The 15,461-nt window shown below is 42.0% G+C and overlaps 2 protein-coding genes across 3 annotated transcripts in view; one reads left to right on the top strand and one right to left on the bottom strand.

The window, feature by feature from the left end:
* The window catches only part of LOC105913011 (zinc finger protein 70-like), a 148,655-nt gene that overhangs the window by 31,586 nt on the left and 101,608 nt on the right, over window positions 1–15,461 (top strand). The window lies entirely within an intron of this gene.
* LOC105904227 (zinc finger protein 70-like) overlaps window positions 1,166–15,461 on the bottom strand; it is a 19,216-nt gene continuing 4,920 nt past the window's right edge. For both annotated transcript variants that reach the window (XM_042703891.1, XM_042703892.1), the window contains exons 7-9: window positions 3,722–3,789; window positions 2,789–3,026; window positions 1,166–2,585 (exon numbers count right to left, since the gene is read on the bottom strand). In XM_042703891.1, the coding sequence (XP_042559825.1) occupies window positions 1,552–2,585; window positions 2,789–3,026; window positions 3,722–3,789 (1,340 nt within the window). In that variant the 3' untranslated portion in view covers window positions 1,166–1,551. The remainder of the gene's footprint in view (window positions 2,586–2,788; window positions 3,027–3,721; window positions 3,790–15,461) is intronic.

Below are 15,461 nucleotides of genomic sequence, written 5' to 3'. Positions count from 1 at the left end.
GTGTATGTGGGTGGGTGGGTGTGAGTGAGTGACCCCCCTCCTGACTGCTTGTTACTTTCCACTGGCCTGCACCTGCATGATGGCCTTCATGCTTGACCTTACATGATACCCATCCCTGCACACAGGCCCAATGACAATTGTAGCTGCAATTCTGCTCTATGACCACCACGGCACTGTTTTACAATCATAATTTTCAACAGTATCCATCTATCCATCTATCTATCTATCTGCTATCCTCTCATCTCTGCATGAGTCTACCTCGGTCTCCCCTCCTCTTCTCATCTCATTATATTCCATCCCACTGTCCATCTTTTTACTGGCTATACTAGCCCATTGCACAGACTCTACTATTTATATCACTTTGCACTATCCTCACACACACAAGCACAAGTACTCTATCTTTGCACTATCCACACAAGCACATGAACACTATCTCTCTGCACTCTTTGCACTAATTTCCTCGTAGACATCAACACTGACACAATCAATGCACACTGTAATATCTGTTTAATATCTGTATACACCCCACTTCCTGTGAACATGTTCTCCCTATGTGTATTGTTTTTTCTACTGTGATTTGTGTATGTATGTTTGTGAGTTAAGTTAAGTGTATAAGCTACTGGATGACCTAAATTTCCCTCGGGATTAATAAAGTATGGCTGTTGGTGTTTCACAGTCAAATAAACCATTCTTGCTTGAAACTGTCTGGACTTGAGAGCTTTCTTTTTTGAATATTTTCTGTTACGTTGTGTTTTAGTGACGTGGTGGCGCAAAGACTAGAAAAATTAGCTATGGCAGGTTTCAGACTGTTTATGTGTTTGTGTGTGTGTGTGTGTGTGTATCCCTGAGGCTTGGGAAGACACACTTCTTTTCAACACATTTACATATGACACTACAACTGGACAGAAAACTAAAAACACACTTGCTATCTGCTGAAAGAGGTATGGAAACAGACAACTGATTTGAAATAATACATGGACATGAAATACCCAGTGACTCCCCACACCATGTTCCTGGGCAGACTCTCTCCAGGGCAGTTCCAGAATGGTGCTGTATTAGTTCCAGAATGGTGCTGGATTAGTTCCAGAATGGCGCTGTATTAGTTCCAGAATGGCGCTGTATTAGTTCCAGAATGGCGCTGTATTAGTTCCAGAATGGCGCTGTATTAGTTTCAGAATGGCGCTGTATTAGTTTCAGAATGGTGCCTCACCATAACCCAATCATGATGCTGATCAGTCAGATAGTAAAAAAGAAAATGATGTCCTTTATCCTTTCCTAACTGCTTTTCATGAGGACTTAGGAAAAGACAATGAGAGAACCCAACTGCACTTACATTAGGCTACATAGTTATTTGACGGCAGATGTTATTGACATGGGTCTTTAGATGTTGTTGCCACAATGTGGGACGACATCATCTCCTTTTCTTTGGTAAAGGATGGTCCAGTGTACCCTATGCTAAAGGAGATCAGAAAGGAAGCACTGAAGCACCTTTTCTAAGCATTTACAGAATTCTATCAGCTCTTCCAATGGCTTATCACTTGGGACAATTCTTCAGGTTCTGCCTTCTGTGTTTATACCAGATCTTCCAATGGCTGTGTGAATGCGCTGGTGTTTTGTAAGATCTCCCTTATGAGTAAAACTCTTTCCACACAGAGTACAGTGGTATGGCCTCTCTCCCGTGTGAATGCGCTGGTGTTTTTTAAGATTTCCCAAAATATTAAAACTCTTGCCACACAGAGTACAGTGGTACGGCTTCTCTCCTGTGTGAACACGCTGGTGTAGTTTGAGACTTCCCTCTTGAATAAACCTCTTGTCACACTGAGTACAGTGGTACGGCCTCTTTCCTGTGTGAATGCGCTGATGTTGTTTGAGACCTCCCTCTCGAGTAAAACTCTTGCCACACTGAGTACAGTGGTACGGCCTCTCTCCTGTGTGAGTGCGCTGGTGTTCTTTGAGAATTCCCTCTCGAGTAAAACTCTTGCCACACTGAGTACAGTGGTACGGCCTCTCTCCTGTGTGAGTGCGCTGGTGTACTTTGAGACTTCCCTCTCGAGTAAAACTCTTGCCACACTGAGTACAGTGGTACGGCCTCTCTCCTGTGTGAACGCGCTGGTGTAGTTTGAGAATTCCCTCTTGAGTAAAACTCTTGCCACACTGAGTACAGTGGTACGGCCTCTCTCCTGTGTGAACGCGCTGGTGTAGTTTGAGACTTCCCTCTTGAATAAACCTCTTGCCACACTGAGTACAGTGGTACGGCCTCTCTCCTGTGTGAATGCGCTGATGTTGTTTGAGACCTCCCTCTCGAGTAAAACTCTTGCCACACTGAGTACAGTGGTACGGCCTGTCTCCCGTGTGAGTGCGCTGGTGTTGTTTGAGACCTCCCTCTCGAGTAAAACTCTTGCCACACAGGGAGCAGCAGTAAGGCCTCCTTCCTGTGTGAATATATTGATGAAGCCTGAACTGAGTCCAAAAGTGGAAGGTTTTGTCACACACAGAACAGGAGTAGGTTTTGCATTTCTCTGTCTCTGTTCCCGAGATGGAGGGGCATGCTGGGAACTCCGGGGATGAGGCAGATGATCCTTTTCCTGTTTAACAAAAAAAGAATCAAATAAGAAGAAACAGACACATAAACATCAACAACTTTCTTACATCAAGTTATATGTGGAGAGCTGCTGTATACAAATATGCTGGAGTACTGATTCTCTTATGGGTCTCGGGCTGAGTGTGTTTTTATAGGTGTGTGTGTGTGTGTGTGTGTGTGTAAGTGTGTGTGTGTCTGATCTCTTACGGGTCTCTGGCTGTTCTGTATGGTTCTCTTCGTCCTTCCTTTGCCGTCCTTGTGTCCTGGAGTAGTCCACCAACACCACTGACACACTCCTTAACCGGGCCAGAGACATGGGGTCTGTGGGGGACAGGTCTGTTTTGGAGCAGAGGACTGGAGACAGAGACAGAGACACGGGGTCTGTGGGGGACAGGTCTGTTTTGGAGCAGAGGACAAGAGGTATGCTGGATTTGTCCTCCTGTTCCTAAAACACAAGTTACCAGTTTATTAGGTACACCTAGCGAAAACTAATGCGGTCTAATAAAACAGTCCTGCAATAAACCCCCCTTCAGGATTGTTTGAAACGTTCAGTTTATGTTGAAACAGTTTAAGAGAGGTGGCCATTCAACTGTATGATCATTTTGGAGATTGTGGTTTGTTGTGCTGTTAAACTGCACTGAATTGAACACAAAAATGTTTGTTGTTATTTAGCCTTGCCTCACTGATTGAAAGGGGGTGGCTAAATAATACAAAGACATGTCATTGCACATGTCAACACAAACTGCAGTCTCCAAAAAGAGCACACAGTTGAAATAACAGCTCTCTAAATTAGTTTACACAAATTCTAAATATTATAACCTTCATGAAGCTAATATTTATTGCACGACTGGTGTATCAGACTGCATTAGTTTGGTCAGTGTTCCTAATAAACTACCAGTGTCAATCTATATATGCGGGAAATTACCAATTTTTCAACAACTCAAAAACTCCCCAAATATGTAAGAAATCCTGACGGTTCCTAAAATCATTGTTTACGTTCTAAGTTTAAGTTCCTAAGATCAGCAAGATCAGATATGGGTTTAGTGCTATTAGCATTAGCATGTCAGATGATATGGGTATAGTGTTATTAGCTTTAGCTTTGTTAGCATTTAGTATTTACAACAAAATACTGTACAGTACCTGCATCAGTTCAGTTTTTATGTCTTCAGCTGGGGAGGGGGTCTGTTCGGTCCCGGGATCAGCTCTGTCTGCAAAAACAGAAGAGTAGACACTTACATTTGCATTTATTTATTCATACTTTAATCTGTAGCTGCTTACAGAACAGAACCTGCTAATGCCAATACAACACTAAACCCTCATCATCTGACATGCTAACGCTAATAACACTAAACCCACATCATCTGACATGCTAATGCTAATAACACTTAACCCACATCATCTGACATGCTAACGCTATTAACACTAAACCCACATCATCTGACATGCTAACGCTATTAACACTAAAACCAAACATGATAGATTTGTAACTGGAAGTCCTGCCCTGTAGTATAAAGAACCAATCAATGACTTGCCTCCACACACACACACACACACACAAAGTGTATACATATAGTGTCTGTCTGTCTGTCTGTCTGTCTGTCTGTCTGTCTGTCTGTCTGTCTGTCTGTGTGTAACTCTTTCCACCCCAGCACTCCTCACCAGGCTGATTGTACTCATCTCCATCATCAGCATCTTCTTCTTCTTCTTTAATCCCAGAAACAGGAGCCTCCAGCAGCCTCTGAGCATCAGCTGAGACCAGCGTGTGAGACGAGACCAGCGGCCTCTGAGCATCAGCTGAGACCAGCGTGTGAGACGAGACCAGCGGACTTTCAGCACTGGATGAGACAGGCAGACTATGATGAGACGATAAGAACAGTGGACTCTGGGCATCAGACGAGACCAGCGGTTCTGACCAGACCAGAGACTCCTGAGCTGAGCCCAGTGGTTCTGACCAGACCAGTGACTCCTGAGCTGTTGTCATCTGATCTGACTGGAGAGGAGAGCTGTAACTCTCCATTTGCTGAAAAACACATATCAGACGTTAGAATGTGTGTGTGTGAGTGCGTGTGTGTGTGTGTATGCGTGCGTGCATGTTTAAAACTTCAAAAACTTTACATTTTAAACGTGTTCCCTTCTTTAAAGTCTCCATAAAAAATGAATGGTTAGAGCAAAAACCAGAAAACTATTTGGTGAATTCCAGAAATCAATGGGTATTATCAATATAATGAGAATAAGCCGTTAATACGAATACAAATAAGAGGGAATTTGTTCATATATCTCTTGCTGCATGAGGCCCTATTTATTAATATGTGTGTGTGTGTGTGTGTGTGTGTGTGTGTGTGTGTGTGTGTGTGTGTGTGTGTGTGTGTGTGTACCTCAACCTTGAACTGGCTTTCCCCACCCTGCAGCGACTCATTCACATCCTGAATTGTCCTATAGGGATCAGAGATTGCAGGGGTCAGAGTTCAAAAGTCAAATGTGCAAGGATGATGGTCAAAGTTCATCGTCAAGAACTATCAAACTAGAGTGCTCCATAAAGCAAAATATAATCCCTGATATAAATATTACCAAAATACCATCCCCGATATAAATATCACCAAAATATAATCCCTGATATAAATATCACCCAAATATAATGCCTGATATAAATATTACCAAAATACCATCCCTGATATAAATATTACCAAAATATCATCCCCAATATAAATATTACCAAAATATAATCCCCGATATAAATATTACCAAAATATCATCCCTGATATAAATATTACCAAAATATAATCCCTGATATAAATATCACCAAAGGGAATAAAGCAGAAGAGTACTAAGGGAAAGGGCATTATAAGGCATACATATGGGTGTGTGTGTGTGTGTGTGTGTGTGTGTGTGTGTGTATAACTCGTGTCCGTGTCCGTGCGTGCGTGTCTCTGTGTGTGTGTGTGTGTGTGTGTGTGTGTATAACTCGTGTCTGTGCGTGCGTGTCTCTGTGTGTGTGTTAGTGTGTGTACCTATGATTGCTCTGCTGTCTTCGCAGCTGCTGATGCAGGTCCCTTAGTTCATTCTTCAGGAAAGCCACAGTCTGTATAAACACACACACACACGTTAACTACACATTCATACACACACACACACACACACACACATGTTAACTACACATTCATACACACACACACACACACACATTAAATCACACACACATTAATCACATATACCTTGTTGGCTTGTGTCAGTGAGTTGCCTTTTTCCTTAGTCACACACACACACACACACACACAGTGATGTGTTTGAGAGGGAGAGTAGAGCTGAACCATAGCATTTAAATCAGCAGTGCTGATCTAGTGCCAGATATTTTAATGTAATTCTAGCAGCTACAGGGAACCAGTGAAGGGTGACCAGCAGTGGAGTTACATGACACACACACACACACACACACACACACACACACACACACACACACACACACACACACCTGGTTGGCTTGTGACAGTGAGTTGTCTTTTTCCTCCAGGTGTTTCTGTAGTTCATCGTTCTTCAGCTTCAGCTGTTGGTTTGACTCCGCCTGCTCCGCCAGACTCTGCCCAGTCTCCACCTCCTTCTCTTCTAGACGACGAATCAACACGCAGAGCTCCTGGTTCCTACCTACTTCATGCTAATAAACACACACACACAACACATGTTAACATTGACAAACACACCAAACTTATGAACATTCACACACAGTGATGGAGATAATTTGCAAACACTGTTAATTACTTAAGAATGTATGAATCATGTGCTTATGAAAGCAGAAACATGGCTTTTCTGTGTTTCTGCGTGTGTGTAACTTAGAATATTAGGTGCCACTTAGTCTGCACATGTACAAGAGCATGTTTAGACCAGAGGTGATAAGAAGGTACGAACTGTGCTTCTTCCGACCTTGTAAAACTTCCATCCTTGCCTCAAGCATCAGAAATCCACCACGTGGTTTTCTCTGCTGAACGCTCAACTTCTGTCTATATAAACCTTGTGCGATGTGTTTATCATGGCTTCACTTTCAGCCTTGTGCTGGGAGTGAGCCCGATTGCAATTGTTGTTTGTCTAATAAATATACTTATATGCAGCTCCGGAGTCCTGAGGTAACTAGGGTGAATTTTCACCTAACACACACACACACACACGCATGTACACATACAACACATGTTAACATAGACAAACACACCAAATTTATGAACATTCTCTCACACACACACACACAGTCAGAGCCTGTGTGTGTGTGTGTGTGTGTGTGTGAACCTGTATCTTACCTGTAATGCACATGTGATGAATTGAGTGGCCTTCTCCAGGTCGAGGCAGGCTTGCTTGTGACTCATCATGTCAATATGCTGAGTAATTTCATCCATCTACACACATATAAAAACACACATCAACACACACACACACACACACACACACACACACAAACACTTTAAGTGCTGTTCAGATTCTGATGAAAATCAAGCAAACAGACAGACGTTCACAAACTGAATTTAAAGATTAAAGTAAAACTTGACGGCAATTTTCAATACGCTAGAAGATGATTCAATCAGCGATGGTGATGTATCAAAACTCGTTATTGCATCTGTGCGCACGGAGGGAGAAGGTAGCTTCACAAAGTTTGATCTACTCGTCTGTGACTAGACCATAGGTCAGAGAAGTCTGAGATTCTCATATCCAAATTAACATCGACATCAGACACCTCTTCAAAGCCACGTTAACAAGTGTCATTTCTGTCTATCTTACACAGTAAATCTGCAAACAGAAAAATTGTTAGCGGTCAACAAGAGACGTTCGTCAATACCGTTAGACAATGTAACTGAGGTGGAATAAGGCTCAAATCAATACAACTCAAAAGACAACCTCTCTAATTAAATGAGAAAACACATGCATTCTTAAAAAGGAAGAAGGCGAATCTAGTACCATCAAACTAAGAATAGGTTTTTATCAGAAAATCCGAACAAACCGGTAACGCCAACATACCGTCTCTCCCTCAGAATCCAACTGCAACGTGCTTCTGGCAGCGGGTGTTTTGCGCGGTCAAAGTTTGTCATCGGTCAGTTTCTGCATTATGTCATGTAGCCTACGAGTTTAACATACTCATTTCGCAATTACATTAAACACTGCACCTTGTCAGCTTTCTCTGTTCAGACAAAAATGTTCATACACTCAACACAACTTTCCCTGCCGAAGACCTTGTGAGCTACCAATAGCTATCTGTTTTGACCAAGTTTACGATATCCACGTAGTTCGTAAGCTGAAGACTGAAGGAAAAGATGATTAAGGCGGTTAGTATTCTAAAATATTTGCTGAAGGTATAAAGATTTGTTTAGTTGGTCTTCCTTCAGGAGAGCGGTGATTCTTCTTCAGCGATTAAAGCTTTCGACGGATTGAGTCAAGCCTACAGTCTTACTGCCCTCTAGCGTGCCGGAAGTGAATAAAAACACATTTCTGAACTTTTCTGAAGCCTGAATATTTTTCCCATTCGTCTATGAAAGCAACTCAACCAGCGCTGTAGTGCAGGGTAAACGCACGTAAACGCCCTTTACGCACCTCTGAAATTTTGGAAATAGCGTTTACGCACCTCTAAGTGGCGTTTACGCACCTCAAAGTTCCCTGCGCCTTGTATTCTGCCGTTGGAATAATCCGAAATAAATTTGGTGTCATTTTAAATCACCTAAGACTAAGTTTCATATTGTTGAACATATAAACGCCGTAGTCTGAATCATTTTCATCTGCGCTGTATTATGGTCTGGTCCAATCAGTGCCTTGCGGCTGTGGCGGCGACACCAATCAGGATCCAGGAAGGCGATTTTTGAAGAGACCATCAATTGCTTTCACTCACACAGATGCCCGCAGAAGGCCTCAAGTACAAAGATAGACTGAAGAAGATCAATTCACATTTTAAAACGTTGTTTTGGTTCGAACAACATCGTATTAAGACAGGGACAAACGCTATTAATAACGTGCTTTCAAATATGACGATGCAGGTAACAATCAAGCCTTCCCTGTTCCATCTAAATAGGCCTAATAAAACGTAAATTATTTCAGCAATCGAAAAAGCATGAGTAATTATCCTGACGCATATCGCTGCAGATAAGGCTATTTCATTGAAAATTGTAGACAGATTATTTGCAAGCCAGTTAGACATAGCTAAGTGAAATGTTTTAGCTTAGCTATAGAATCTTCCATTTTCGCGGTCAGGGTAAAAAAATAAGTGTAGAAGAAGAGCAACAGCAGAACAAGCATAAACCCGACCAGTGGGTTCTCGCACGCTCCCTTCATTGAGAGGTACTGTTTGCCTCCCCTTATAGTCCAGGCAAAGTAGCGTTGTACGACAGACTAATTGTAAAATATTTTTTTTCAGCATAGATCATTTCTATGAGGTGTCCAGAACAACATACTAAAAGTCCTAAGAAACCCTAGTTGAGGAAATATGTTTAATTCTCATCAATCTGAGATATGTGCTAATAATGCATGGCAAAAATACACCTCAAAAATGTAATTTTTTTCCTTTACTCCTATCAAAATGAAACTTTACACAATGAAAGTACCCATGAAAAGTAAAACAATTTGTATTACAAGTTTCTTTTGAAATTAATTTGAATATGCACATGAGCTCCACACTTATTGAATATGTCCATAGGCAGAAACACCTTCATATGTATGACAAATACATCGGCCCAATCTTCATCCAATCATCCTACTGCCAATGGGAGATGGCAATGCTGCTTTTAGACTGGCCTCTAACCTGAAAACTGCCTGGCTTGGTAGTACCTGCCAGGGGTATGGTGTTTCTGCCTATGCAATTAGGACATATTCAATAAGTGTGATGCTCATGTGCATATTTAAATTCATTTAAAAAAAAACTTGTAATACAAAAAAAGTTACTTTTCATGTATACTTTTACTATGTAAAGTTTTATTGTGGTAGGAGTAAAGGAAAAAAATAAGCCTATTTGGATGTATTTTGGGCATATTCGATTAGTGTATAGCTCATTTGCATATTAAAATTCATTTTCAAAGAAACTTGTAATACAAAAAATTTTACTTTTCATGGGTACTTTCATTGTGTAAAGTTTCATTTTGATAGGAGTAAAGGAAAAAAAATACTTTTTTGAGGTGTATTTTTGCCATGCATTATTAGCACACATCTCAGATTGATGAGAATTAAACATATTTCCTCAACTAGGATTTCTTAGGACTTTTAGTATGTTGTTCTGGACACCTCATAGAAATGATCTATGCTGAAAAAAAAAAAAAATTCTTTTACAATTAATTCTATTATTGACTCCAAAAAGGGTTAATTTGCCTGGCCTATTAAGAGGTTTTTTGTCAGATCAGCAAGACTAAATAGGTTCTACGCATGCGCTCAACCCAGTTTGTGAGGGATTGCGCAATCTGAGAGGAGGCACAGCTCGTCGCTGCCTCGCTGTCTCTTGTCTGTTTGAACAGGACAAGCGCAAATTCAGCGATTTTAATTAAAATGTTAATATTTATTTTATCGTTATTTGTTTTTTACTTTCATGATGACAGGTGAGGCTCTGCCTCCACTGACCGCACGTCCGTGCTCTCGCATAGAAACGTGAGCGGGGAGCCAAGCTGTTGCTTCACTGAATAGGCCTATATGCTTAATCAATACGTTATTTGAAGTCAACAAGTCAGTTCTCAATGTGAAAAAAAAACATGCTTGTTCAATCCAACACAGTATGTGATGTCCTGGCTGGTGAAGCACAGGAGAGCCATGAACCCCAGAACACGCCCCTGCAAGGCAGGTTTCTCCAACGGTTAAAGAACAGGGGAAGTGTTTAATTGCAGCATGGTTTCTTTTTATTAATAAACTTTTCAGGTGTATCACCCTGGGCCTGTTTCCAGAGGCCTTAATTATTTTTTTAGGTCCTATAGAGGTCCTTTCTTTTGTCTCCCCCACCACCCCCTTCATTTTTGTGAGGCCTACACATACTTTTCTTTACTGTTTTCTTGAAATTTAATAAACTACAAACTCATCTATTCACTGTCATTGATTTAATATGACTTTAACTGATATCATAATGGAATTTAGCCGGGACAGCCTTACAGAGTCGCACCGCTTTGTGTTGCGTTGCTTCGCGTCGTGTTGCATCTCGTCGAGGTCTGTCTGATCCCAAAACTCATAGTTTACCCACCTCTAATTTTACCACTACAGCACTGATGTCAAGACTCAGGCATTTAAAATCTTTCTGTTCACTTACATCATGTTATTGTTTACTGCATCAGATGTGTTATTGATACAATTATTCTTCCTACCATTTTTTTTTTGCCAACTTTTAGGGACATTGGAAACAGATTGAGGCCCTCTTTCTTGTTCAAAATGAACAATATATTGTTTTATAATCCCGGCTTCATAACATCGCAAATAGTGAACTAATAAAGTTACCTATGTTCTTTCTTCTTTCCGCGATTTTTAAATATCACAAGATTGTCAGACGAAACGGAAACACGAATCTAGTGTATGTAGAACGAATCACATTGCGACCTTTTGCATACTAATCGGGTGGAGTTAACATGTTCTCACTGGCACACGGCCACAGCCAAAGCTCCGATGCTGAGCAAGCGAGTAGGAGAGAATGAAAGTAAAGTGATCGAGCAAGTGACCGCACAAGTGTAAATCTCGGACTGGCTTTTACTCGAAAGGTAAAAGAGATTTAAAAAAAAATGAGAGGACTCATGCCGAGCTGGCCTTCTTGCTGTTGGACTAGTAAACATGTATTAACTAGCTGGCTTGCTATGTCTTGTGTTGTAGCGCTTGCGTGATGTTTGACTGTGTTAGCAAAGTCATCGACTAGTTTCTGATCATAAGCATAGTCAGCCCATTTCGACAGAGGTTTAGCCGCTGGCGATACATCTGGAGGTGATGTTGGCGAACCTGCTAGATGGCACATGTGCGCAGGTGATTGTGATGTTAAACGACGGCGTTATAACAGCGTTTTGTTTGTGGTTAGCACGTCCCTTTGTATTACACCTGGCAAGATTCTTGCATAAAGAACCGCTGTTGTAATAATCCAAACCCCATACACCATTATCCGTGCATTAATTATACCACTTGAGCAAACTAATGCAGGGTTTGCAGTTAGAGAATGAGTGAATGAGCGAAGACAACAAGCAAGAAGGGAATTAAAGCAAGTTAATTATGTATCTATGTAAACTCTATGGTAGTCTGACAGAACAGGGCACTCATGGTGGTTGCTATGGTGGTTGCTATGCTTGTTCTACATGTTCTCCCTATCTGTATGTGATTTGTTTATGTTGTGTCTGTGAGTTGTATAAGCTGTATAAGATACTGGATGTCCTTAAATCCTGCCCTCGGGATTAATAAAGTATTGTTGTAGCGAATTAACAACTGTTTCCAAATCTTAAAGTAATTTTTCAATCAGAGTCAGAAGTCCAGAGTGCGATAAACTGAAGTTTTATTCCATCCTTGCAGACATTTCATCCAAAACGAGAGCGGTGGTCCATGGAGCAGCTCTGACTAAAAAACCCAGTGCATTCACTTTTTATACTCATAATTCGTCACTTTCTGCAAGTCACGAACCTCAACCTCCATCTACACTGACCCAATCCGAAAAATTCCCTTATATCTCCTCATATTTTATCCACACTTTTAGCCACTCAGAATATTCTCGCTCACCTGTTGCGAGGGAACTTTTGCTTTGGGGGAGATAGACCCTCCTGCCAATTTACTCGGTATCACTTTTTTGGAGGCCTGGTCTGACCTTGACTGCCATCATCTTGTGTGCGTGCTTATGTGTGAGTGTGTGTGTGTGTGTGTATGTGTGTGGGTGGGTGTGAGTGAGTGACCCCCCTCCTGACTGCTTGTTACTTTCCACTAGCCTGCACCTGCATGATGGCCTTCATGCTTGACCTTACATGATACCCATCCCTGCACACAGGCCCAATGACAATTGTAGCTGCAATTCTGCTCTATGACCACCACGGCACTGTTTTACAATCATAATTTTCAACAGTATCCATCTATCTATCTGCTATCCTCTCTTCTCTGCATGAGTCTACCTCAGTCTCCCCTCCTCTTCTCATCTCATTATATTCCATCCCACTGTCCATTATGTTTACTGGCTATACTAGCCCATTGCACAGACTGTACTATTTATATCACTTTGCATTATCCTCACACACACAAGCACAAGTACTCTATCTTTGCACTATCCTCACACACACAAGCACTCTATCTTTGCACTATCCACACAAGCACATGAACACCATCTCTCTGCACTCTTTGCACTACTTTCCTTGTAGACATCAACACTGACACAATCAATGCACACTGTAATATCTGTTTAATATCTGTATACACCCCACTCCCTGTGAACATGTTCTCCCTATGTGTATTGTTTTTTTTACTGTGATTTGTGTATGTATGTTTGTGAGTTAAGTTAAGTGTATAAGCTACTGGATGACCTAAACTTCCCTCGGGAATTAATAAAGTATCCATCTATCTATCTAGCGTTGCTGGTCAGTCATGGTGGTTGTTGGTCAATCATGTTGATTGCTATGCTTGTTGCTAGGGCGTTACAAAGAGTGTTAAGATCCAGTGCAATCCTGGGATGTGCTATGGTTTGGCTGTTGGTGTTTCACAGTCAAATAAACCATTCTTGCTTGAAACTGTCTGGACTTGAGAGCTTTCTTTTTTGAATATTTTCTGTTACGTTGTGTTTTAGTGACGTGGTGGCGCAAAGACTAGAAAAAATTAGCTATGGCAGGTTTCAGACTGTTTATGTGTTTATGTGTGTGTGTGTGTGTGTGTGTGTATCCCTGAGGCTTGGGAAGACACACTTCTTTTCAACACATTTACATATGACACTACAACTGGACAGAAAACTAAAAACACACTTGCTATCTGCTGAAAGAGGTATGGAAACAGACAACTGATTTGAAATAATACATGGACATGAAATACCCAGTGACTCCCCACACCATGTTCCTGGACAGACTCTCTCCAGGGCAGTTCCAGAATGGTGCTGTATTAGTTCCAGAATGGTGCTGTATTAGTTCCAGAATGGCGCTGTATTAGTTTCAGAATGGCGCTGTATTAGTTTCAGAATGGTGCCTCACCATAACCCAATCATGATGCTGATCAGTCAGATAGTAAAAAAGAAAATGATGTCCTTTATCCTTTCCTAACTGCTTTTCATGAGGACTTAGGAAAAGACAATGAGAGAACCCAACTGCACTTACATTAGGCTACATAGTTATTTGACGGCAGATGTTATTGTCATGGGTCAATAACATTTAGATGTTGTTGCCACAATGTGGGACGACATCATCTCCTTTTCTTTGGTAAAGGATGGTCCAGTGTACCCTATGCTAAAGGAGATCAGAAAGGAAGCACTGAAGCACCTTTTCTAAGCATTTACAGAATTCTATCAGCTCTTCCAATGGCTTATCACTTGGGACAATTCTTCAGGTTCTGCCTTCTGTGTTTATACCAGATCTTGCAATGGCTGTGTGAATGCGCTGGTGTTTTGTAAGATCTCCCTTATGAGTAAAACTCTTTCCACACAGAGTACAGTGGTATGGCCTCTCACCCGTGTGAATGCGCTGGTGTTTTTTAAGATTTCCCAAAATATTAAAACTCTTGCCACACAGAGTACAGTGGTACGGCTTCTCTCCTGTGTGAACACGCTGGTGTAGTTTGAGACTTCCCTCTTGAATAAACCTCTTGTCACACTGAGTACAGTGGTACGGCCTCTTTCCTGTGTGAATGCGCTGATGTTGTTTGAGACCTCCCTCTCGAGTAAAACTCTTGCCACACTGAGTACAGTGGTACGGCCTCTCTCCTGTGTGAGTGCGCTGGTGTTCTTTGAGACTTCCCTCTCGAGTAAAACTCTTGCCACACTGAGTACAGTGGTACGGCCTCTCTCCTGTGTGAGTGCGCTGGTGTACTTTGAGACTTCCCTCTTGAGTAAAACTCTTGCCACACTGAGTACAGTGGTACGGCCTCTCTCCTGTGTGAACGCGCTGGTGTAGTTTGAGAATTCCCTCTTGAGTAAAACTCTTTCCACACTGAGTACAGTGGTACGGCCTCTCTCCTGTGTGAACGCGCTGGTGTAGTTTGAGACTTCCCTCTTGAATAAACCTCTTGCCACACTGAGTACAGTGGTACGGCCTCTCTCCTGTGTGAATGCGCTGATGTTGTTTGAGACCTCCCTCTCGAGTAAAACTCTTGCCACACTGAGTACAGTGGTACGGCCTGTCTCCCGTGTGAGTGCGCTGGTGTTGTTTGAGACCTCCCTCTCGAGTAAAACTCTTGCCACACAGGGAGCAGCAGTAAGGCCTCCTTCCTGTGTGAATATATTGATGAAGCCTGAACTGAGTCCAAAAGTGGAAGGTTTTGTCACACACAGAACAGGAGTAGGTTTTGCATTTCTCTGTCTCTGTTCCCGAGATGGAGGGGCATGCTGGGAACTCCGGGGATGAGGCAGATGATCCTTTTCCTGTTTAACAAAAAAATAATCAAATAAGAAGAAACAGACACATAAACATCAACAACTTTCTTACATCAAGTTATATGTGGAGAGCTGCTGTATACAAATATGCTGGAGTACTGATTCTCTTATGGGTCTCGGGCTGAGTGTGTTTTTATAGGTGTGTGTGTGTGTGCGCGTGTCTGATCTCTTACGGGTCTCTGGCTGTTCTGTATGGTTCTCTTCGTCCTTCCTTTGCCGTCCTTGTGTCCTGGAGTAGTCCACCAACACCACTGACACACTCCTTAACCGGGCCAGAGACATGGGGTCTGTGGGGGACGGGTCTGTTTTGGAGCAGAGGACTGGAGACAGAGACAGAGACACAGGGTCTGTGGGGGACAAGTCTGT

The sequence above is a fragment of the Clupea harengus genome, chromosome 26 (assembly GCF_900700415.2).
Source record: "Clupea harengus chromosome 26, Ch_v2.0.2, whole genome shotgun sequence".
In the NCBI taxonomy this organism is placed as follows: Eukaryota; Metazoa; Chordata; class Actinopteri; order Clupeiformes; family Clupeidae; genus Clupea; species Clupea harengus.
The sequence above is the reverse complement of the archived record's forward strand: the minus strand, read 5'-3'. Positions and strand labels throughout refer to the sequence as shown.